This window comes from Zeugodacus cucurbitae, chromosome 4 (genome assembly GCF_028554725.1).
Source record: "Zeugodacus cucurbitae isolate PBARC_wt_2022May chromosome 4, idZeuCucr1.2, whole genome shotgun sequence".
Classification (NCBI taxonomy): Eukaryota; Metazoa; Arthropoda; class Insecta; order Diptera; family Tephritidae; genus Zeugodacus; species Zeugodacus cucurbitae.
In genome coordinates, this window is record NC_071669.1 from 57,766,354 (window position 1) to 57,792,227 (window position 25,874).

The following is a 25,874-nucleotide window of genomic DNA, read 5'->3' on the forward strand; positions in this document are numbered from 1 at the left end:
TTAATAGATAGAGTAAGAGACAATGAAAGAGAGAGATAAAGAGCAACATGGAGTGAGAGAAATAGAGTGGAGGAGGAGAGCAAGACTGAGACAAAGCGAGAGGGGGAGAGAGGAAGACATTGCAAAGTAATCAAAGGTATAACAATATGCTGATCGCCTAATTCTAAAAGCGACTATGAGGATTTTAAGAGTGAGAGAAGAGAAGCAGACGCTATGCTTAATTTTAACAAAATGTATAGAGTGGTTTTATGAAATTTTAAGAAACCACTTTTAGAAGACAACTGATGATGAATAAGTCATTTTATAACATTCTAGTCCATCTCTTGATTACTCTCTTCAAGTCTTCAAGTATAACACCTTTTATGTTGCTAATATGCGCTACCTTGTCTCTTACAGAGATGTAAAATTATTTGTATGTATCACAGACTCAACTACAACTAAATGGGTCGTTACACCTGCTACCCACACACACACACAATGCCATAATTTTCCCCAGTTGACTTAAGGCGACAATAAAGCAAAGCCAGTAAGTTGTTTCGTCAGCGCAACTTAAATTGATGAAGATAAATTGCACACTATCGCAGGATAATGCCACCGACTAAGGTATAATATGAAACTACACACACATACATACACATACATACATGCATATATACAAAAGCACCTTAGTTCATAAGTGCTTTTAGTGTACCTCTGTGCGCCAGTTGAGTGAGTGCATGTCATATACACATAATGACCGTCACTTATCTAAAGCGCTGAAGGATTTATGCTTGTATAAAAATTATGCGTTAAACACATAAATACATATTTACAAGCATGTGAGAGAGTGTGCGTGTTTGAAACAATTTGATTACTTTTATGGTTTTGTTTACCTTCAAGTTGTTTGTACACACTTTTTACGAATGTGTGTGTGTTTTTTTGGAAGTTTTCCATTTTATTAAAAATATTTTGTTGATTTCTTTGGCATTTTTACTTTATGCTCAATTACATTTTTACACTTCCTGCCTTTGGATATGCGTGTATGTTTGCTCACTCCAGAAATTGTAAACAATTCTGGCGTTTTCGCCTCATTACTGCCTGTCTGTAGTACGCCTGCTTATCTTATGTATAATATTGCTGTCTACTTTTGTGCGCTGTAAGCTTCTTGGCTGGTGTTTAACGATTTCAGCGCATTTACAGTCAAAAAAAAAAAATAATAATCTCGTTAAATTAACAACGCTTCATTTGTTTCGTTGAGAAAAACACAAAAAAAAAAGAATAAAATCGAGGAAGTGATTACAATGTGAGGCCCTAATGTTCATAGATCTATATACATGCGATAATATTTTCATTTTGTGCTCTAAAAATTTATAAAATTTTAAATAAAAATTGAAATAAAACTTTGTAAACTGCTCATAGCCGTCAAAATTACTATAATTTGATCGAAAAATACAATTTCACTAAAAATAAAATAAAGGATATTAAGATGTTCTTTGAAAATGTTTATCACTGAACACTGCTGGAATGATTTTTTTCAATAGAAAACTTTCTTCACATCATTGAAAAAATATTTGTGTTACAAGGACATCAAATTTTTGCAAGGATACTTGTGATATCCTTTCTTAATATTGTTAAAAAAATTTAAATTAATTTATTATTTTTCCCATATCAAGGACTTTATAAGTTTTTCGAAGGATATACAAAAAATGGAATTATGAATATTTTTTATATGCTTATTATATTATAAATATATGTATACAGCGAATCTCAAACACTTTTAAAACAAAAATATTAAAATTATATTTCATATATTAGAAACAACAGGATATATGCAATGTCCTTGGAAAAAATTTAATTCTCCCGTACTTTTCGTATGTTTTTCTTCGAAAAACTGCATTCATACTTACTTAATATTAGGTTGGTAAATATCTCCCTTCCGCCTTTTTGTCTTTGGAATCTCGAGACTATCTATTAAGCGCTACCGAGTTCGTATCTGGCAATAGTACACATCTTTGAAAAGTCTTGACATAACCTACTAAACGACGCTATGCATGATTAGTTTGGATATTGCATTTAACAGTTATAGACGTGTAAACATGGAGCCCACTAACGGCGAAATTCGCGTTATTTTAAAGTTTTCCTTCGGTAAAAGCAAATCCGATAGAGAAACATTTCGTGAGATTAATGGTGTTTTAGGAGATGGTACTCTATCACTTCGAACTGCGGAGGAATGCTTTCGACGATTCAGAGTGGCTGAAAACGCCACCATGGATAAGCCTGCTGGCTTAAGACCTGCGACGACGAATACCGTTCAAATCATGGAAAACATCGAGTTAGACCGGCATGTGGCAGCTCGTGACATCGCCCAAGAGATGGGAGTTAGTCACTTAAACCATCTTAAACCATTTTAAACCATCAACAGAAGGAAGGATACACAAAAAAGCTTGATGTTTGGGTGTCGCGTGATTTGACGCAAAAAAACCTTCTGGAACGGATGGTAAATGGCGACGAAAAATGGAGCACATACGACAATATCAAGCGAAAACGGTCGTGATCGAAGGCCGGTGAATTGTGCCAAACAATGGCCAAGCCTGGATTGACGGCCAGGAAGTGTTTAGGTGGGATTGGAAGGGAATCATCCATAATGAGCTCCTCCAATATGGCCAGACGCATCATTCTACCATATACTGCGAACAACTGGACCGCTTGAAGCAGGCGATCGACCAGAAGCGTTCAGAATTGGCCAACAAGAAGGGTGTAGTTTTCCACCAGGACAACGCCAGACCACACACTTCGTTGATGAGTCGTCAGAAGCTATGGGAGCTCGGATGGGAGGTTTTATCGCATCCACCATATAGCACGGACATAGCGCCAAGTGTTTACCACCTGTGCCTGTCCATGGCGAACGCCCTTGGTGGTGCAAAGTTGATCTCAAAATAGAGACTTGTGAAATGTGGCTATCCGAGTTCTTCGCAAATAAGGATGGGGGGCTTCTACGAGGGGGTATTATGAAGTTGCCGTCTAGATGGAAACAGATTATCGAACGAAACGGCTCATACTTGAACTAAATCCGATCACTGTAATACTTTTTTAAGGCATTGAATAAAGAGCAAAAAAGCGGAAGCGGAGATATTTGCCAATCAATATATGAAGACACAGGATATATGCAACGTTCTTCGAAAAAATCCTTCTGCACTTCACACATGATTTTCTTCGAAAACCTGCATACATATATATTAAATATATATTTTTGTGCCGAAAGGATAACAAGGATTAACTTTTTCGAAGGACTTTTTTCATAAATTTTTCTCAAATACTAAAAAAATATTATTTGTTTTTTATTTTTTAAATGTTCGAAATGGTAAAATCACCACTCGGTGAGTTCTTTATATTCAATTATAAATATATACGAATGTGTATACTGAGTGTCCTTTAACTGTAACTGCCTAAAAATATCTTAGGTGCTTTTTAAGTATCAAAATAGGAGCTCCTTTCAAATGCACATCTCCTTGTCTCCACCTTATCGCTTTTAGTCACCGTTATCTGGTGAGTATTGCTTATCATTAAGCGAGTTGGAAAATATTTTCAAATTAATGTCGAAAGATTTCTAGGCAATTTATTTCATCCTTGAATTCTCTGCACTCCTCTCCCCAACTCTCCTCTCCCCAATTTTCCTCTCTCCGCCTTTCCAACAAGTCTAAATGTGCGACAATTTACAACACTGCCGATTCGATAGCAAAATGAAAGCGAAGCGATGTTGTTGCCTACGATGTCACACTTTCAGCGATGCTTCGTGCTATTATTTGCATTTATTGATTTTATGGATACAAGTCGGTATAAAGTCTTTTGATATATTCTAAGACACACACACCGATACAAAGACACACGCATTTATGTCACCCATTGAGTATTGCTTTGCGTCACAAATGATGGCATTTGTCTTTCATTTTTATTAATGTAAATTTCACCAGACACACACACACACCCACTGATGCACTGTACCATTTTTATACAACAACAAATGTAGGCTCAAGGGTGTGAATGTATGTATGTCTCTTTGCACCAGAGCTTTTAGTCATGAATTTACTCTTTAAACACTCTCGAGTTTTATTTGTGTTAGTAACGGTTGAAATTTGTACAGGTGTTAGGCGTTGATTATATGTTGATGGCGTTGACACACACACACGCACACGCATATGCTAACGGTTATCCGCAGGTATGAAAGCTTGTGACAGTCAAAGTGATTTGCCGAAGGACAACTAACAAGCAGGGAGTAGCTGAAGACAAATGTTTAAACGCGCTGGCTTGCTTATATAAAGTGCAGAATGTACCGCTGTTATACAGTTATTTGTAAAAGTGACAGCTGACAAGCGCCTTAAAGTAGACTACATTTGTGGTGTGCGTAAAGAAATGTTGATGAGTGTGGACAAGCAGACACCGTGTTTGTCTAACTTGTCTTCGTATTAATCGTGCTATCATTTATATTTTTAGACGCAAGTAATTTTTAATATGCTGGAGAGAAATATTGCTTTGTCTTGATAATATTTAGAAATTTTTTTCTTCCTTCAAAGCTCTTATAAAAATATAATATTTAGTTAATAACCGTTAAAAATATGTATGTTAATATCAAAAGAAATAAAATTAATTGATTAAATTTATAAAAAAAATAGCATAATAAAAAATATTTAGTATAACTACGAAATTGTACAATTTCTCTACCGTACCATACGGCGTATACGTAACATTGAATTCATAAAAATTAATCCATCGGTTATAAATTACGTTTTGAATGTAAAATGATTTTGAACTCTTAGAAAATGAACTTAACTGAGTAAGTTTATGCTTTAAAGTTAGTAATAGCATTTTCACAGAGGAGCTAATTGATTAATTATAGCTTTTTCACACACCCATATTAATTGATCAATTCAAATTTTGTTTGAGAAACAATTGTTTGGCCTTCACACAGCTGTTACTCATGTTTGTTTTTCATTTTCATTAGAAGTTGGTAAGTTTCATCAACTGATTGCTAGTTTTTAGCAGCGACATCTACCGAAGTTTTTTTTTTTAGCAAAAAATACATCCAATCGCAGACAAAGAACGTACGTCTTTGTCGCAGAGTTGCATTTCATTTTCAAGTCGATTAAAATTCAATTAAAACTTAATGCAGATTTGTATGGTAAATCGATCGTATTAGCGTTTTAATCGAACAGAGGCCGGTTAATTGATCAATTAGCTTCTGTGTGAAAAGGCTTTTAACCGGGCTCTGCTCAATAAAAATTAATGAAATGCACGAATTGGGCTTCGAATTGCTTTAACCGCCACTACATTCTTCGGATCTGCCCTCCATAAACTTTTAGTTACTTTCACATCTGAAGAAAATGGTCCTTGGAGAGAAATTTAGAGACAGTGAAGGCATAATCGTTCTCTTTACTAAAAAATTTGGTTCGAAAAGTTGAAAGATTCTTGTAGTAGATGCATCAAACTCGATGGTAACAATTATATATATATGAAAGTATACTTTGTTGAAATCGTTGGTCGCCATGGCGTATACGTAACAATCGAAGATTATAGTGAATTATAAAAGATAACGAACAGAAATTAAGTCTTCGAGCATAAAAAAATAAATTTAATTTTTTTCGAATGAAATCAGAGCACGAAAGATATATAAAAATGTTGGAGAAGTAACTATGTAAACTTACTGAACTGAACTGAAGGGAAACCAACTTCTTGACTTAAAAATTTTCAGTAATAAGTGCTTTTGTTTAAATATTTTTTTTTAATTTTTTTTTATTTTATAAAAAAATATTTTATATTTTGTTTAAATATTATTTTGACACAAAAATGAACTTTTTATTCAATCTTTAGAGATTTCAATAAATATCATTTGAACATGTATCTCCTTTGGCACTCCTTCTTCCTTAAAAATTATGTTTTTAATATTTTATTTCTTATACTTTCTTACGGTTCAATGTCTTTTAAACTGTCAGTAAGTTCCCGAAATTTCATAATATTCAGTGCTAGCGGTATTGCACTAAGACAGTTTGATATTTGCTCTCATATCCAAATGAAGAACATCATCCTAAAGGTAGGCAATATAGGACATCATCCTAAATGTAGGCAATGCTTTAAATATATTTTCTCTTTTAGAACACTGAAAGATATTTCACTGAAATTATTTTAACCAGGAAAAAAACTGTTTCCAAAGCCATTTTTTGACAGCTTATGAGCAGCTACCTCTGTTGTATTAATAAAATTTGATCACTGGACATAAATATATTCTAAAAAGCTATACAAACATACCAATAATAATAATGTAAATATTTTTTCAATAGAAAATATACATCAGTTTGTTATTTGCCTCAAGCAATAATGTTCAATGTATACATTTGTACTGTTATTTCATATCTAAGCGCAAACAACAATAAATTGAAAATCATTACTAATTCAATGAGGGATATGAAAAACGGTTACAACCAAATATACATACAAATATTACATATGTATTTATTTTGTAGTCAAATGTAGTCAACAAACGCTGCAGAAATTTTGTCGGAGAGTCAGAGTTTGTAAATAATAACGGCGTCAATAAATAATCGAATTAAATTTGAATTCAAAATGAGCAACGCAAGGAGAGTAAAATGACGCTTCAAAGCAATTTTAATGGTTGGAAAAATGCCGAGGTGCCATAACTATGAATAATAAAGTGCTGTGTTTAATAATTGATAGAGGAAAATTTGTTTTCGGAGCAAATATTAGAAATACAAGAAATTCTATAAATAAATATATTTAGCTAAATATTATTAAAAGAAAAGTAGAGTTGTCATAAGCACATTTGAGGCAGCAAAAATAAGTTTTTGGGCAATTTTAATTCAATTATAAGCTTTCTGTAAAGCTTAACGCTTCTTTTATATGAGACTAACATGATTAATCTACTCATCTTGATCATACAGTCTTAAAAATAATTAAATTTGTAATGAATTATTTAAGATTTCTACAAAAAATCTTTTATACTCTCAAATTCGAAAGATTTTTCTTTATTTAATCAATATATTTATCTAAGTTGATTCCCAGAATTGTCTCTCCTTTGTTCGACATAATTACTTTTTAAACTTAATATTAACACAGTTCGTGCAGGTGAATCGCAGCGCAGTACTTTAGCAGCTGTCAAACAAATTAATCCCACATTCAGCTGTTCGCTTCGCTTTGATTTACGGCAATTTTATTGCTCCCATTTGATTGCGAAATTGACGAAAAGCAGAAACAACAACAAATTTACATATATACATATATTTGGGCGTACATAGGTATTGACAGCGAAGCAATCATCGTTGTTGAGTAAAATGAACGAAACGAAATGTCAACGAAAGTCGTCTACAATTTAATGAATACACATTAGGGTGTGTTCACATAATTTTGGAGTTATAGGAAAAAAAATTGAAATATAAAAGTTAAAGTCTTTAGAGAAAATAGGAAACATCTTAATGAAATATACTTAAGTTCATCTTAAGTTTTACATAAGTCGAGGTTAAGTTTCACTTAAGTTTTTGCTTCAAGAAACAACTTTTGTTTTCGTGAAATCTTTCAAATCGATTGATAATAACGTTAATCGAAAAGTACTAAATTTTTACTTAAGTTTTGCATAAGTTTTAGCTAAGTTTGGCTTAAGTTTTTGCTTAAGGAAACAACTTTCTTTTGTGAAACTTTTAAAATCGATTGATATTATTGTTAAACGAAAAGTTCTAAATTTTAACTTAAGTTTTTAATAAGTTTTAGCTAAGTTTGGCTTAAGTTTTTGCTTAAGGAAACAACTTTTTTTTGTGAAACTTTTAAAATCGATTGCTATTATTGTTAAACGAAAAGTTCTAAATTTTAACTTAAGTTTTTAATAAGTTTTAGCTAAGTTTGGCTTAAGTTTTTGCTTAAGGAAACAACTTTTTTTTGTGAAACTTTTAAAATCGATTGATAATATTGTTAAACGAAAAGTTCTAAATTTTAACTTAAGTTTTTAATAAGTTTTAGCTAAGTTTGGCTTAAGTTTTTGCTTAAGGAAACAACTTTTTTTTGTGAAACTTTTAAAATCGATTGATATTATTGTTAAACGAAAAGTTCTAAATTTTAACTTAAGTTTTTAATAAGTTTTAGCTAAGTTTGGCTTAAGTTTTTGCTTAAGGAAACAACTTTTTTTTGTGAAATCTTTAAAATCGATTGATATTATTGTTAACCGAATAGTTTTAAATTTTAACTTAGGTTTTACTAAGTTTTGCTTAAGTTTTCACGTTTTAATAAACGAAATAGTAATTTATCAGTTAGGACAATTTAGGAGTACACCTAGAATTGCTTCTGATACGGTGTATTTAAGTTTTTCATAAGTTTAACTCCATATTAAATAAGAAAAATTAAGGAAACTCTAGAATTAGTTAAGGAAAACAAGCGGTTTTCAACTAAATATTGCTTTAAATCATAAGTGAAGTTGAAGTGAACTTAAGTTTAATAAAAGTTAAGCTTAAGTTTTTCTGAGAAACTTGTTTGGAGTATTAAAAAGTTTCCTTAGGCTTAAAACTCAACTCAATTTATTGAGAAATTAGTTTCCTTTGACTCTAAAAAATTTCAGAAATAGTAGAACTTAGGCTTAATCATTTTAAGGCGAGTTTTACAGAATCTAAAAATTGTATAAAAAGCTGTAGAAGCTCTAAATATTGAGTTCACAGCGTATATAAAAATTCGCTCACACAAATGGCCCCACCCTAATATTAAATCACAAGCACAGCATGTACGCACTTTACTTTCATCTCAGTTTGCCTTTCCATATGAATTCACATGTATGTTTGTAGGCATACATTTTATTGCATGTCTTGTCGTTGCCGTTGCCACTTCCCATCCGAATTTACTGTCGCCACAATAATAAATGTCAGACAGCGGTCGTAGACTTCGCCTTTATAAGGCAAACAGTGTGTGTAAATGTGTGGCTGACCAACGTTGGCTCTTGGTGTACCGGGCAGCCTTTTCGCTTTGTTCTACATATTTATTTGTTTTTGTTTACTTACAACGCAGCTTTATTTCTGTTTACTTAACGGTTGTGGTTTCCGCTTCGATTTCGCACAATTTTCAATACTCAAGCAAAGGCGCTTTTAATTGCCTGCGCGCATTAATATATTTACTTTGGCATTGCAACCAATTATATTTTATTTTATGTTGTTGCGTATAGTTTCGGATTTATATATGAAAGTGCTTAAAAGTTCTTGCGATGGCAGAGTTATATGAATATATAAAGAAGAAAGTGAAGTAATTTTACTTTGACTCTACTCAGCTGCCTATTTCACAAACACTCGAGTATTAAAGGCATTAAAGTGGTTAGTGAGTTGAAAGAAAATATATTAAAGGGGAATTTATGTGAACTATAAAGTTTATTTAAGGAGTTGAAGCTACAAGGCTTGCATTGCAAGTATGTGAAATTTATGGAGACAATTTTCGGTCAGCAATGTGTGAACAATTTTTATGTAACTGTAATCTTCATAAATCATGTCATAATTCACAGTTCGATTCGGTGAACGAAGTCAGTGATTGCAATCCAAAGAGCCATGATATGATTTATATATATAATTTTATCAGAGTTACGATTTATGCTTTAAAGTGTGATTTTAATTGAGGGTCTTTAAATTATGTGGGAACATTCTTAGCAGCTTAATGAAATATAAAATTTTAATGGTTGCTGAGAAGAGGAATTTTATAAATAATTCGTTGCTGAGACAATTTTATACTAATTGAATGACAATTAAGCAGTGGTTAATTATTTGATGAGCGAATTTCACACTAATTGAACGACAATTGAACGGTGGTTAATTGTTTAAAGAGACAACTTCACACTAATTGAATGACAATTAAGCAGTGGTTAATTATTTTATAAGTCAATTACCCACTAATTGAATTACAATGTGGTGAATTGTTTGATGAGACAATTACACAGTAACTGAAAGCCAATTAAGCAGTTGTTAATTATTTGATGAGACTAATTGAATGATACACTAATTGTATGGCAATTAAGCAGTGATTAATTGTTTGATGAGAGAATTTCACAATAATTTAATGAGAAATTATAAAATTAATTGAATGACAATTAATTTATTTACAAAAAGGAGTAAATTGAAAACATTTTATTCATAGCCTATTAAGTAGTGAGTTGAACAATTTTTTAAAATATTCCAAAAATTATAAGGTTTTTATAAAGATTGGCATAAAAAATGGTGAAAGAACAAAAACGTAATTAATGACATGAGCTTTTCAGCAAATATATTCCAGAATAATTAATTAATTAATTAATTTATCTAATTTTGGGTTTAAAAATCCAGCAAACACTTATTGTTTAATAAATGTATTCGCAACGAATGAGCTTCCGTGAAAGTAACTATTTTTATTTACAAATTCCGAAAATTCAACCGTTGGCACTCATGACGTGTCTAAAAAACAAGGGCTTGCCGTGGACATCATAAGTCATTAAGTACTGTAAGTATTGCGCTAGTAAATGGATAAATCTAGTTAATAAACGAAGGAAGGAAAATATTGAAATTTGAGTTTTTGACAGAATTTCAACCAAAAAACTCACTTTTTTGGTAAAATTTTTGGCATTTATTGTCTAGAAAAAAATAGTTCTAATATAGATACAAAAAACCCTTCGTTCATTAACTAGAAATGTTATTTGGAAGATGTGTGCAAATTTTGAACAAAATCGCTTCATAACTTTTTGAGATTACTTGTCGACCGACTTGAAAAATGAGTTTTGAGATAAATGTGTTTAAGATTTTACTTTCATACTGACGTGGCCTTATGCCCGGAACTTCCAAAGGGTATATCTCTTAGAATATTACTCGGGTTGATTTGATATTTTTGGATAATATTTTAAACATATTGCACTATTTAATAGGACAAACATTTTTGTTTTTTTTTAATATTAAAATTTTGAAACCCACTTAACCCCTTAATTGTTGTTTTTTTTTCGTCGATTTGACACCCTTAGCGTACTCTATGCTTATTTATAAATAAAAGTAACTTACCTTCAAATAATGTGAATATATTTTTTCTTTATAATTTATAAGGGAAACTCACCTGAAATTAGAAAAACATAATTTTTGTATTAGATATAGAATATATTTTTGGTTAATTGGTAATTTAGTAGAAAATATTTCATTGATTAATTTTAACTAATTATATAAATAAATAAAATATTTTTGATAATATTTTCATTTGAAATAAGATATATAATTTATTGCTACTATATAAAATAGTGTTTTTTATTAAGTGTGTTATCCATTACAACAAATTCAATGACAGTCGTATTGCAACCAAAGAAATATATACGAATATTTTTCGTACCAAGTTGACAACGTAAAGAAATAAAACTCAATTGCTTGTCAATCAAGTTGGTGTGAAATGTCAGAACGAGTGAATTCGACATTTCAATAATTTTCTCAATGCAATGGAAACACATGTCAACGAAATTTGTACGATTGTCAACTTAACGTCTTTGAGTTTGACATATTGTAAATCGCACATTAGGGCGATACAGTGTAATAATTATTCATAAATTATATTAAGAAGAGTTTGAAGATTTGAGAATTTCGAGCGCCATCTATCGAACATATTTATGGGTCGAATATATTTTTTCATATGAGAGAAATGTGATGCAAATAGCTGCTAAATGGAAAAGATAGGTATGATTTTAGGAGAATTTTCGTTATCAACGTCACTTAGCGGATGGATATTTGACTCGAAATTCTGACAAATAACGCTGTGAAGAGCAATTTTTTTCCGAAATTTTATTTAAAATTAATTTTCAAGGAATTCTATCGAGCTTAAAGAGTATATTTCTAAGAATTTTCGCCTGAATATCCACATGATGCTACTACTAAATACATTTAAATTGGAGCATCTTTGAGATTCTTTCAAAAATACTGTGCTACTCTACAATCCATCGCCTAAGCAATTTTAAAGCACTCAAGCAATAATTGTGTCGCTTTAAGGCGTCAATGGCCATTATGTGTCACATTTCATGACAGCAAACGTTCGATATACAATTTCACTATTATTACAATGGTTTTTTTCATTATTCCACTGAACTCAAACACACACACACACACAACCATTTCCCATGCATTCGAAATATTTCTAAAGATATTTGAAACAATTCAAAATGCACATTGTACTGCGGAGCGGCGCGCCAGCAGCGCCACTGCCATCAGTTTCAATTTGAAAGGCAGCCAAAGCCAAAGCCAGCGGCAACGTCAAGCGAACAACGTCAGCGCCATTAGTGTTGGCTGAACGTAATCGTTATTGTGGTTTCCGGTGGCCTCAACGCGTTGCCGCGCGTCTCATACCGCGGACTAGTTGTTACCTTGTTGTTGTTGTTCTCTTACATACATACACTCTGACGTCGAGCGAAACAAAAGTGTGCAATTTTCTTTAGCGAAAATGGCGGAAAAGCATAGAATTGCATTGCAACAACAACAACAACAATGGCTGCCATGTTGCCGCACTGCATGACACAATTCTACGTTCTAACTATTGTTGTTGTACTACGTTGTAGTTTCTTCTGCGTATGTTGTTGTTGTTCTTGTACAAGAATTGTTGTTGTAGTACAGCTTGTGCGCCAACTTCTGCTCTTGAGATGCTGCAAACCATAAATCTTAGCTGAAATGTTTTAAATTTTAGCCGCACACAGTGTGCGCTGAGGTTAAGCGACTGGGCGACTGGACGGACCCACAAACACACCGACACACACATTTACAGTTCCAGCAACGATACAACACTTTGTGTGTGTGCGCTGTTGCCCCAAAGCGGGTGTGGTTGCACTTAACTTTCGAAATTGCCCTCACTTGGCCTCTTTGGCCACGGCGGCGGCGTTGACGACGGACGCGCGCGCTCCCTGAGTGATGGGCAGCCAAAGTGGAAATTTGAGAACGCGTTACTCATCCATTTGTATGCCGTGTGTATATATATATATTTATGTGTGTGTGTGTGTGTTTATTGCTATTGTTGTACTGTGTGCTAAATCCGAGCTCGCTTTGGCGCAATGTTGCCAAAAGTCATTAGAGCAACACAAACACATGCACACAACGGCGCTTACGCCTGGCACCCACTTATTTCTGTGTATGTGTGTGTGTGTGTGGCGCTATTTCTACAATAAATATTTATACATGTGTGCCTGTGCGCTCAAAATAGTTCGAGCTCGGGAAACTTGAAATTTCATAAAACGTCTGCTTGGCGCGTGAAACATATGCTGGTAAGTGCGCCTAGAAGTAGACAAAACTTGTAATATAAGAAGTTTGCTGAAACGCGCCACAATCGCTCACACTCCTTCTCCCTCTCTCACTCTCTCTTCATACCACTCTCCTTTAGTTATCTCTTAGCCATCGCTATGGCCCAGCTGGTACTTAGTTCGCTTGCGGCTATTTCGTTCAATTTTCGACTCTTTTCCGCTGTTCCTCAAGCACTCTGTGCCTCTCAAGTGTGTCCTGCTTGGCTGTCTGTGTTTTAGCCACTCGCAAGATTTATGTTGCATTTAACTGTGATTATTTTGATTAGTTTTGCGGCCAAATTTTGGCAACGTACATACTCTGTGGTGGCCCATAACTTATTGCCACTTGTTTCACACGAGTTTGAGCTTGAGGATTTAATTTAATTGTTGGAACTCAAGTTCAGTAAAATGTTTGTAAATGTATTTAATATATTATACATATAATATTTTTAGAAATAATTTCAAGATGATTTAAAATAAAATTTAGTACATACAATAAGATCCTTTGATATTAAATTAAGTAAACTTTCATGGTACTTGTTCTGAACCCTGCAGACACTTTGATATCTTAACTCGAGTTTATTGAGTATTTTGTATTTTGTCTACAACTTTGCTTCCGCCGTTTTTTGTTGTAAATTCAAGGCCTTTTTTTCACTTAGGACACCCTCACCGTACGTATCCGAAAGCATTCGATGAGCCTCAGCCGCACTTTTCTTAGGATTAAAGAAGAAAAGCTAAATTCCCCGCAAATGTCGAGAATTCGGCTCAAAAAGTGACATTTTCAGTTGAGAATAAGTTTGGAATGCAAACTGATCTCTGCAAATATTTTGTTGGGTTAATGTTGACGCAAATGTCCAAGTTCGATATAAAACGACCCTAGAGACATCTATTGGTAAACGACGGAAGCAAAGTTGTAGACCTAATATTAATTAACATCATGAACATCAATTTAGGTTTCGCAAATATCACGGAACACCCGAACAATGTCACTGGGTAGTTAATTATATCATTGAGTCCTTAGAACGTAAGAAATACTGCTCAGCTGCATTTCCGGACATACAGCAAGCATTCTATAAAGGTTGGTACCACGGTCTCCTATAAAAATTAAAAAAAAATATTCGCCTCTCAATTGTATTTAATACTTAAATCATATTTAACAGATAGGTCATTTTATGTAAAAATAAATGACGAAACATCTAACATAACATATATGAATGCTGGAGTTCCACAAGGAAGCGTGCTTGGTCCTGTACTTTACACGATTTTCACATCTGACATTCCTGAAACTAAAAATGTATTAATTGCTACCTATGCTGATGACACAGCTATGCAACTAAATTAGTACAAGAAGAATTGAATAAGATACAGGCTTGGCTAGATACCTGGAAAATCAAAGCAAACGTGGATAAATCTGTGCACGTGTTATTTACACTAAGGTGAAACGACAGCCCTCCTTTACTTTTAAATTGTAATATAATTCCCAAAATTGATAGCGTTAAATACCTCGGCATTCATTTGGACAAATGATTAACATGGAAACAGCACATACAAGCCAAACATAAACAATTAAAAATAAAAACTAATCAGCTTTATTGGCTACTCGGATATAAATCGCCATTACATCTTGAAAATAAATTACTAATATATAAAACCATACTGAAACCTATATGGACCCATGGTGTGCAACTTTGGGGCACTGCTAGTAACTCAAATATTGAGAATCTACAAAAATACCAATCAAAAACTTTAAGATTAATTACAAACGCCCCTTGGTTCATCACAAATAAAGCCATTCATACAGATCTTAATATGTCTTTTGTGAAAAATGAGATTAAAAGATGTAGTACTACTTACTTGCGCAGAATTAGTTATCACGACAACCCTTTGGCAATTATGTTGCTTGATGAAAGCAATGAAACAATTAGACTCAAAAGACATGTTCTAGATCTCCCATTTAGGAATTAAGTGAAAAATATATATATATATATTTTGCTAAGATATTACACACAACGAATTAGAGCATTTGTATATTGTATATTATTATTGACCTTATTGGAGATCAATAATATAAGTTAAATTTAAGATTTTGTTAAACAATTTGCTTATTATATGTTTTATATAGATTGCAAATAAAATAAATAATAAAAAAAAATTCTTCAAAATATCTGTAAGACTTATCCATATTTTCGGTAAAAAAAATTATTACAATCACTGAGGTCCTCATGTTCGAAACTTATTCCGATTTCGGCGATTTTTAGAAGGGCAATGCCACGCTATAAATGCAGTATTTGTGCAAAGTTCTGTTCTGATATCTTCACTATTGCTTACTTTGTATATATATATTGTAAAGTAAACAATTCAGATCGACTTCAAAGTTCTGGTATATGAGAAGCAGGCGTAGTGTTGAACCGATTTGCAAAATATTATGCACCGAATTTCATTGAAATTGGTGGAGTAGTATCGGAGGTTTTTGACCCATAAGTGGGCGGAGCCACACCCATTTACAATTGTGTATGCCAATTTGGGTCCAACCCTTCTGTACTATATAATTTAAGGTTTCTGATGTTTTTCCTTACTGAATTAAAGCATTTTTAGTAGTTTTCAAGGTAACCTTTGTATGGAAGGTAGGCGTGGTTATAGTCCATTTATAGACTGTATAAGGTAGTACATAAACGCCTCTAGAGAGTTTGATTGATATAGCATTATTAGTTAGCGTAGTACATCTCGTGACATCGACCAGGAGATGCAAGTTAGTCACCAAACCATTTTAAACCATCTGCAGAAGACTGGATACACAAAAAAAGGTTGATGTTTGGGTGCCGCATGATTTGACGCAAAAAAACCTTCTGGACCGAAGGTCTGCTGCAATATGCTGCTGAAATGAAACGAACTCGACCCTTTTATTTTGAGCGGATGGTGCATGGCGACGAAAAGTGGATTACATACGACAATATCAAGCGAAAACGGTCGTGGTCGAAGGCCGGTGAATCGTCCTAAACAGTGGCCAAGTCAGAATTGACGGTCAGGAAGGTTTTGCTGTGTGTTTGGTGGGATTGGAAGGGAATCATCCACTATGTGCTGCTCTCATATGGCAAGACGCTTAATTCTACCATCTATTGCGAATAACTGGACCGCTTGAAGAAAGCGATCGACCAGAAGAGTTCAGAATTGGCGAACAGGAAGGGTGTAGTGTTCCACCACTTCGTTGATGACTCGTCAGAAGCTATGGGAGCTCGGATGGGAGGTTTTACCGCATCCACCATATAGCTCGGACATAGCGCCAAGTGATTACCATTTGTTCCTGTCCATGGCGAACGCCCTTGGTGGTGTAAAGTTGAACTCAAAAGAGGCTTGTGAAAAGTGGCTGTCCGAGTTCTTCGCAAATAAGGAGGAGGAGGAGGAGGGAGGCTTCTACGAGAGGGGTATTATGAAGTTGCCGTCAAGATGGAAATAGATTATCGAACGAAACGGGGCCCATTTGAACTAAATCCGATCACTGTAACACTTTTTACAACACATTGAATAAAGGGCAAAAAAGCGGAAGCGGAGATATTTGTTAACCTAATATTCTTTTTTTTGTCGGGAAATATTTATAGAAAGTTTATATCGCTTTTCTTTCAATTTTCAATTTGCAATTTTCTGAATTTCAGAAATTATTTTTATTATTATTTTAACACCTTGCGATGTGAATATACAATATATATGATATAAATAAAATTTTATAATTCTGCATGCGGTTAGCATGACCAAAGTCTACCTTCACAAATTACGCATTTGGATTAACACAAATGACAGTAAATCCAATGTGATTTCTAAAAAACGTTGAAAATAGGAGACAAATAAATTGCAACTGCATAATCCATAAAATCACATTGCAATACATAAAAAAATCAAACAATTCAACAAACAAAGGGGATATAGGCACATACAGAGACAACCACCGAACAAGTGCCACCACTTTTATAAACGACTGTAACTTGTTAAAAGCGCGGCGCTTGAAATCCCAGCAACCGCATAGAAAATCATACAAGCGGAACATTGAACGGCCCAAACGCCAGCGGCAATGGCAGCAGCGACATTCCCAAATGCGTCGGCATAAATAGAAGAGGAAATACGCTAAAATGTGAATAAAAGCAATGTGACAACAATAAATGTCGCATGCTATATTCCTTTTTGTTGTTGCTTCTTTTTTCGTATATTTTCCCTTTATTGCACGCTTTTCCGCGATGTTATTGTTGTTGCGCATGCGTTTGCCATTTTAGAATTTTTTATTGTTGTTGTTGTTGCTGCTTTACTTTCGCTTTGTTTTTGTGTATTTGCTTTACTGTTTTATGCGACGCTCCGCTGTTGCGGCCTGTCATGTCATTTCATGGATTAAGTAATTTCTATGCGAATTATAATGGCGTTGCACGAGGCAAACGCACACACACACAGACACGCAAATATTTTCGTTTATTGTATGTATGTATGTGTGTATTTATGAGCTGAAGTGATAGAATGTGTGCTGAAAAGCTATTGTAAATATGTAAATACAGTTATTATAGCGCCTTTTTTCAATTATAGCTGCGGTGTATATGTATGACAGTGCTTATACATTAGGGTGGTACTAAATTTTGGAAAAAAAACTTTATAATTTTTAAACTCAGCTTCTAAAATTCTAATAAATAATTTAATTAAAGATATTTCAGAAAATTAAAATTTTTTTGTGACACCCTAATAAATTTAAAATAAAAAAAATTATGTATTACTTATTTTTGTTAGTAGTATTACTCTACGAGTCAAATATTTCGAAAAAATCGACTTTTAGATTTTTTTAGAACCACCCTAATATCCATAAAAATTTACACTACGCTGATTAATGCGCCTGTATTTGTACTCCCAGCCAAATAACTGTATATTTCTATGCAAAAATGCCACCATTTGATTCAGGGAGTTAACACAAAAGCCCTAATGTTTCACCCTATACAATACAGTTGCCAGCACTTTGGTGCACACAGACTGGGATTAGGCGTTTAATGCGGCTGGCAATTATTTATGTTTATTATCGTTTAGTCAATCACGCTTGACACTCGAGTGCATTGTGTGTGGGTGGCGTTGTGATTTTTGATTTTTCGCACAAAATATTTGCACAGACAACAACAACAACGACGTGTAATATATTGTAATTGTTAATTGGGAATATGAAAATATTGGCATTGTAGCACTAGTAATCCCGATAACAGTTGGAAATTGCGAACAAATTAAACGATGAAGACATTTTAATCAACAAGAGTAGTGAAAATAAGATTTTGAGAGCCTAAAACTCTTAGAGAACAAATACTTCTTTTTCTTGACAAACCGATAATATATTTTTGGGGCAAAAAAAATTCAAAAATAATCGATATCATTCAGATTTATCTATTCATATTTCTAGAAAAAAAATTGGATTATTTTACAAATGTAAATACTCAAAATATCGATAACAATTATCGATTAATATCTACCAAAATATCTATAACAATTATCGATTAATATCAACCAATTGAAATAATCGATATAAAAAAAATATTAGAAAATAATTATAAAAATATAATGTAGAAATCGATTATGAAACGTTTATTTATCGATTAAAAAATTTCAACGTCGCTTAGATACGTTTCCTGCATTGTATGACAAATCCTAATTATTGATAACATATTTTTGGGGCAAAAAAAATTTCAAAAATAATCGATATCATTAAAACTTATTTATTCATATTTCTAGAAAAAAGAACAAAAATTATCGATTTCTTAGAAATTCAAATATTAAAATTATTGATAAAAATATCGATTAATATCAATTCATTTAAATAATCGATATTAAAAAAAGATTAGAAAATAATTAATAATATTTATCGAAAAAAAAATATCGAAATCGATTAAATATTTCAAGATATTAAATTAATTATCGAAATTTTGAGTTTTTTTGAAATCAGTATATTGCTATGACCATATTTTAATATTAATTCTTTTACATTTGAGATTAGGTGGCAAGGCCAAAACGCCATATTTTTCTAGTAATAAATAACAGCTATTATGAACTTCTTTTTTTATTTGTAAAGAATTTGGTGTTTTTTTACATTTCAAAAATGTATAAATGGTGGCAACCTCGTCATTAATTTTTATATTGAATACAAAATTTATTTTTTATTTATTATAACAACATACATAAATGTTTAATGAACCTTACATTGCAAATGTGTATGGTTTGAAATATTTTTTTATTTTATAATAAGTCAGACAGGTGGCAACTCTCTAATTTTTTACTAAATGTCACCTAAATAAATTTATTTCATTTTATTTTTTATTCAATTTGTTATAATTTTTATTAATTAAATATATGTGGCAACCCTTTTCAATAATATGTCCATGAACTTACCTTTCGCAGAAACATTTCGTTGCATTGCTTGGCGGTGCTGCGCCAATGTCTGTGCCGGTAACGTGAATTCCCCAACTTCAGAGTGCCATGCAACTCTGCCGCCTCCTCGACGATACGTTTGATGCACTGGTAGCGCAGTCGATTACAACGGTAAATCGGTTTCAGTGCCATCGTACCCTGTTCGGGCTCGGATTCGGCACCGGAACGCACCTGCTCCTCGTCGTCGTCGACCCACGCGCTCAACACGCCCTCCACGAAATTGTACAGCATCTGGATGTTGGCCTTCATCGGCGCCGAACCGGACGGAACTTGTTCAGTTTTGATTAGTTTACGATTTTGACAAACTTCGCGTAGTAAATTCTCACCGAAATGCACCGTTTTGTGACGACGACGACGCGAATTCAACGATGCCGCCGATGCGGACTTCATAAGCTTGCCGTTTGTGCCGTTCAGATGTGATATACCGTTACCGTTGCGACCGTTATAGTAGTGACGTCCATTGGCCGCTGACGTGATGTGTAGCGATGAAGGTGGCAGCGGTGGTTGAGAGCTCGTGACAAAGGTATGCGTTGCTATACCGCTAGTCAACATAGGACCGCTCCCCACCGCGCCCATAGAGTCCTGTTGCCATAAGGCAGCCGCTGAGTCGCCACGTTGCAGCGTATTCGGTTGAGAGTTGCTGCGATATTGCATGCCGGGATGGCGTGGCATTTGCGGTGATGGCGTCTCCGGCGCCGGTTCGATGTCGTCGAGTGTTGTCGGCGGCTGAGCGAGTGTGGTGCGCAGTCGATTGAAATCCGCTGCGCTGCGGGGCAGTGAGTTGCACTTGGCGGCATTGAAGCATTTACGATTCTGGCAGGTGAGTAACGGCGCACACGAGCGACACTCATGACAAATGACCAGGCGTCGCTGTGGTGCCGCTTGGAATTGTTGCAGCTGTTGTTGTGTCGTAGGAGGCGGTGGTGGTGGCGGCGTTGGTGTGTCATCCGACGTTATGTGTGCAGGCACTGTGTGCATTTGTGCGCGCGCCACTTGTTGATGACGTGCGAGGTTCATCGTTGACGCCGACGTGGTCACTGTCATACCGGCGCCGCGTTCTATGGTCTGACATTCGAGGAAACGGCAGTGGGGATCAGTGCAAATGGGGAGCAAACGACAGGCGGGATCATTGCAAGGCGATGGCGAACGTGGCGCACGTTCGGCAGATGAAGATTTGCGTTTCAGGCCGCCGTTGTGATGACCGGACATGTCCGAGACGGTGGCCGAACGTTGTGTCTGATGGCGGCGCGAACGTTCACGCTTCGATTCGCGTACTGTTGAGCTGGTGGTGGCGGCAGTGGTCATAGCGCTCTCCTTGGGAGGCAATCCTATCATATCCTTGGCATCCTTAGGCACATATTGATAACGTTCCTTGTGCGGTTTGGCGTACAAACGCTCCAATTGGCTTTGTGCTGCGGCAGAGGTGGTGGGCGCCGTGACAACTTCACTCGCCGAATGTCGCAGCTTGCGTTCGCGCGAACGTTCATGTGATCGCCGCTCGCGTTCTGCACATATAGGCGGTTGTTGGTGTAGTTGTGAGTGTAGCGGCGGTATTGCCGGTTTGTGATGCAACTCGACGAATGGTTGGCGCCGGTCCAACGTCTGTACTTGTTGCAACTGCGGTGGCTTGCCTAACGATTGCAGCCTATTCAGCGGATACGCAATCCAATCGAGCATCTCTTCCTCGCTGCGATCACTGTGACCCAGCGAGTGCCGCTTGCGCGCCGCCTGTTGTGCGACAGTGGCATCCTCTTGCGAATGCGAACGTTGCGTATCACCGCTGCCGTTGCGTCGATGATGCGCGCGACGTGTTTTCGGCGGTGGCGCTTCCTCGCGCGCCGAACTGCGTGACGACGTCTGCAATTTCGTTAGCCATTCAACAATGTCGGTTTTGAGTAACGAAAACTCGCTATGTTGTGCTGAACTCTGTCTAGATAGTGGCTTCTTCAACAACTCCGCCAGCTCCTCCTTAAGCGCCTTGGCATAGGAAGCAGCGCTCGTCTTCGATTCAGTTGGCCGTTCGGCCATGGAACGTTTGCGTGGCAAATGCTCTAAGAGCCAATCGGGCACCTCATCCTTCATCACAGTGATCTCACTGGGACCGGAGGAGGTGCGCACCGGCCCTCTTTGGCGCGCTAACCATTCGATGGTTTCCTCGCGCACCGCGCCACTTTCAGCTGAACGCGCTGAGTGTCTTTGTTGCGCTTTGCGATCGAACCATTCCAATTCCTCTGGTGCGCGCGTCGTACTCTTGGTGACGGGCACCTCTTCAGCACTCTTTTGGCGGCGCGGTGGTAACTGCGGTTTGCCGCTCTCCACCACATGACGGTGCACATGGTGCTGATGCACGTGACCATGACCATGCGCGCGGTAGACCTGCGGATGTGCTGCAGTTGCTGACGCCGCAGCCGACGCCTGTCGTGGTGGTGGCTCTGGCGGCAAGCGCACTGAACCTTTGCGCTTGATCACTTTCTGTTCGATGGTGTCTTCATCACGTGCGCGCACACGACGCGTGATCTCAAATATGTCGCCATTGATTTGATGATAGAACTTCTCAACTTCAACGCCGCGATCGAATTCCTCTTTTATGTGACGCACATGTGTTTGCGATTTTATGCGCGACGGTGGACGTGGCGGCAACTCTGGCTCCTTCTCATCGTCACCGTCACCATCCGAATCGGCTGAGCCGAGCAGCGCACCAGAGCCGCCACCATCAATGACACCGCCTATCGAGTGCACGGCTGTGGCGCTAGGTCGTTGTTGTAGTTGTTGGTGTTGCGGCGCAGCAATTTGCTCTTGCTGCTGCTGCAACAGTCGATCTAATGAGCCGTGATGTGTCTTCAGCGCCGGGTCCAGTTGACCCAATTGTGCCTGTTCCAGCGACTGCATTCGGCACTGGGCATTACAAATGCAAACGCCACGCTTTTTGCTGCCAAAACGGAAGAGGCTACTCGCTAGCTGTGACACACCATCACCGAGTACACCGCCGCCGCCGCCACCACCGCCGCTGCCGCCAGCGGTTACATCCCTTCCCGAGGCCGTTGTTGCCGATGTCAAACGCGCGGACTGTGAAACTGGCGTTATGTCGACTATCACGCAACAGCAATGCAACGAGAAGGACTTCTTATCGCTGCCACTGCCGCTAACAGAATTATTGTTATCGCTTTCGCTGTTATGTGAGGCGGCCAGAATGAGCGGCTATTCAGCACAGGCGACGCACAGGCGGCTCGACGTCGTATGTGTTCCACGTGTAGTTGCGACGTCCAGTGGCGTGGTGTTGTGTTGTCTGTTTCCTTGTATGGTTGTCGGATGACAGCGCCGCTTCGAAGCGCTAATAGATGCGCGCGTTTTCGTGTGTTGCGTCTTTGGTTGGTATTTGTAGATGAGCGCCGCTGGGTTTTCGTTAACGCTCTGTAGGTTAGGTGTGTTTTAGAGTATAGTTCGCTGTCGCGCCAGCTTAATTGGGCGCGCGCTGTAGCTAACGATTGGGCGGAGGCGTTGGTTGCGGGTGCGTTGGAGTGGACGATTGTCGGCAATGACGCGCGGTTGATTTGTGATTTTTGTGAGAGCGTTCGCGTTAGGTGCGCCTGTGCGCAGGCTTTATACAAGTTGTGGAGTCGGTGTGTTTGGTGTGCGTTAAGGCTGCGTCCTTGCCGTTGGGGCGGGTAAGCTTTGATTGCTGTGCGCGTAATGTCTACACTCAAGCGGGTGCTTGCTTCACTTGGTTTTCTATTAGGTTTTGTGCTTGGCAATTTGTGGCGCGCTTGTATTGCAACCAAAAACATGCCAATGTGCGTTGTGTCTTACAGGCTGTAGACGTTTACGTTGCAGCCATCTGAAGCTTGTGCGCTTAAATTTGTGTTTGCTAAATACACTTTTTTTCTTATTGTAGTTTTATATTATTTGCAATCAACACATATTTGATTTTTTTTTTTAATTTTTGTTGCCTACATTTAGGGTTCGTGCAATTACTCTAAAAAGCTCTTCGTAGCGCTTTCTCTGTTAGCACCATTTGCGTTATTCTTTTTTATATTTATAATTAAATATATTTATTTAAATTTTATTGTGTAATAATATCAATCTCATTAACTACTTAATGTCACTAGTGTTAACTGAAAAACTGTGTATGCGTGTCAAGCTTATGCTCCAACGTCGCTAGGCGTTTAATCGTGCCGCTGCTGTTTTCTTTTGTGATATGGTTAAACACGCTGGGCGTCGCTCTATCGCTGACGTAGAAGCGCTGACTTAAAAAGTGTGCGCGCGTGCCGGCGCTGCACTGCGATATATATATAATCAATGCAAATTAAAGGCATTCGAAGAAAAACAATAATATATTTATATTTTTGTTTAAGCTAAGCCAAAGAACCACTACGTTTTTGTTTGCTATTTATTAGTTTAAATTTATTATTTAATATAATGATTATTATTTTTTTTTTCAATCAGCTACACTTGCTCCGCTGTGTATTAGCACCTTTTTTCGTATTTAATTTACTTTTTTTAATTTTTTACTACTTGCCCCTTTTGCGCTTCACATATATTTAACTACTTATTTAATAATATTTTTTCTAACATTTATTTAAACGGTTTTGTAAATTATTTTCACTTTTTTCTCGCGCACTTTCGCTGATTCCATTATAATATTGTTGACTTTTTTTCGCCATTTCTAAATAAACATTTATTTATTTATATATTTATTAACTAATTTCATAATATTTGCATATTTAATACATAATTGAGTTAACTGTAATATTTATAACACTTAATAGACACCAATAAGAACGCTTTTGTTTTCTACTTTATTGAATTATTTCTTTGTCGCTAGTTTTGATTTTCGATTTTTGTTTTTGTTTAATTTTTAATTGCCATTTAATGCTCAATTAATTATGAAAACATAAAGCAACACTTTGATTATTGAGTTTATTATTTATAATACACTTAACGGTATTTAAATAAATATTGGTTTTATTTTTTCTTCACTAAAATTTACAGTTCCCATTGCTGTATTTCTAAATACTCTTCGGCGATATTTTCATACTCAGACACATATTTTCAAAAACATCATTGCTTTCTCGAAATAAATAAATATTTCCATCATTTCCACATCACTCCTTTGCACTAACTAGATTTCGTTAAATTTTGATTAACTGTACTCAGTGCCATATTTGCGCTAAATCACTATTTCATTTCGTTTATTTCCATGTGTGTGTTTTACTCTTCGTTAAACTCATTTTTTATTTAAAACTTCAGAGTGTTCAAACTGCTTTTGAAGAGAAGAAAATCATGTTTAATTCGGAGAAAAAAGTGTGTAATTTTAACTCTGTGAACAGTCAACATGTTCCGTCAGCAACAATTACAACAACAACAACAAATGCGAATTAATTCTTATTTTTTCAATACAAATTCTTAAGAAGTAAAAAACACCATCAGTTGAAGCACACTAATACCGCATGAAATTCATAAGAATGATAGAAGCTAAAATTTTTACCATAGCCTACATTTAGGCTAAAGAAATTTAATTCTCGAAAACTCAATTTTTCATTAAAAAAATCTCGTAAAATTGTACACTGTATCTGTTGTCCGAGATAAAGTTCATTCAAACTGAATGGAACCTAATATGAATATACTCACTTCGGCAAGCTCAGAAAATGGTTCTAGCTTAATACCCTGGAATCAATTAGTTACCTGATTTCCAAAAATAAAAAAAAATAAAAATTGTTTAAAGAGACTATACACCGAATGATTTTGGCAACATGGTCTAAGCCCTATACAAAAGAAATACTAATATGAATAAGTACTACCTCACCTCTGATCTGGCTATCTGAGTGCATATAAATTGAAAACATATTTATTGATATTGTCAACTCCTAGTTTCTAGAATTGATAACTTTCTTGTTCTCTCACATCAAAATCAAACTGGTTGGCAGTGTTTTTGCAATACCAGAAGCAGCAGTTGGACTAAGCATGGTTTGAGTGTTTTGAGAATTGGATTATATCCGATTAACCAAGTAAAAATACCAATTTTTTTCAATACCCTTCTTTTTGACAGATTACACGTGAGTCGTGTCAAGCTATCATATTATTTTTGTTCAGTATTGTTTGACATTTCATAATGGAAAGACTTACGCTTGAACAACGTTTATAAATTGCTCAACATCCTACTTTATGGAGCAGA

General features: G+C 35.9%; 1 protein-coding gene across 7 annotated transcripts in view; it reads right to left on the bottom strand.

Annotated features, from left to right (window-relative positions):
* LOC105220869 (protein still life, isoforms C/SIF type 2) overlaps positions 1–22,591 on the bottom strand; it is a 297,627-nt gene extending 275,036 nt beyond the window's left edge. For all 7 annotated transcript variants that reach the window (XM_011197409.3, XM_029046004.2, XM_029046005.2 and 4 more), the window contains exon 1: positions 19,664–22,591. In XM_011197409.3, coding sequence (XP_011195711.1) covers positions 19,664–22,591 — 2,928 coding nt within the window. The remainder of the gene's footprint in view (positions 1–19,663) is intronic.
* Positions 22,592–25,874: the final 3,283 nt, after the last annotated feature.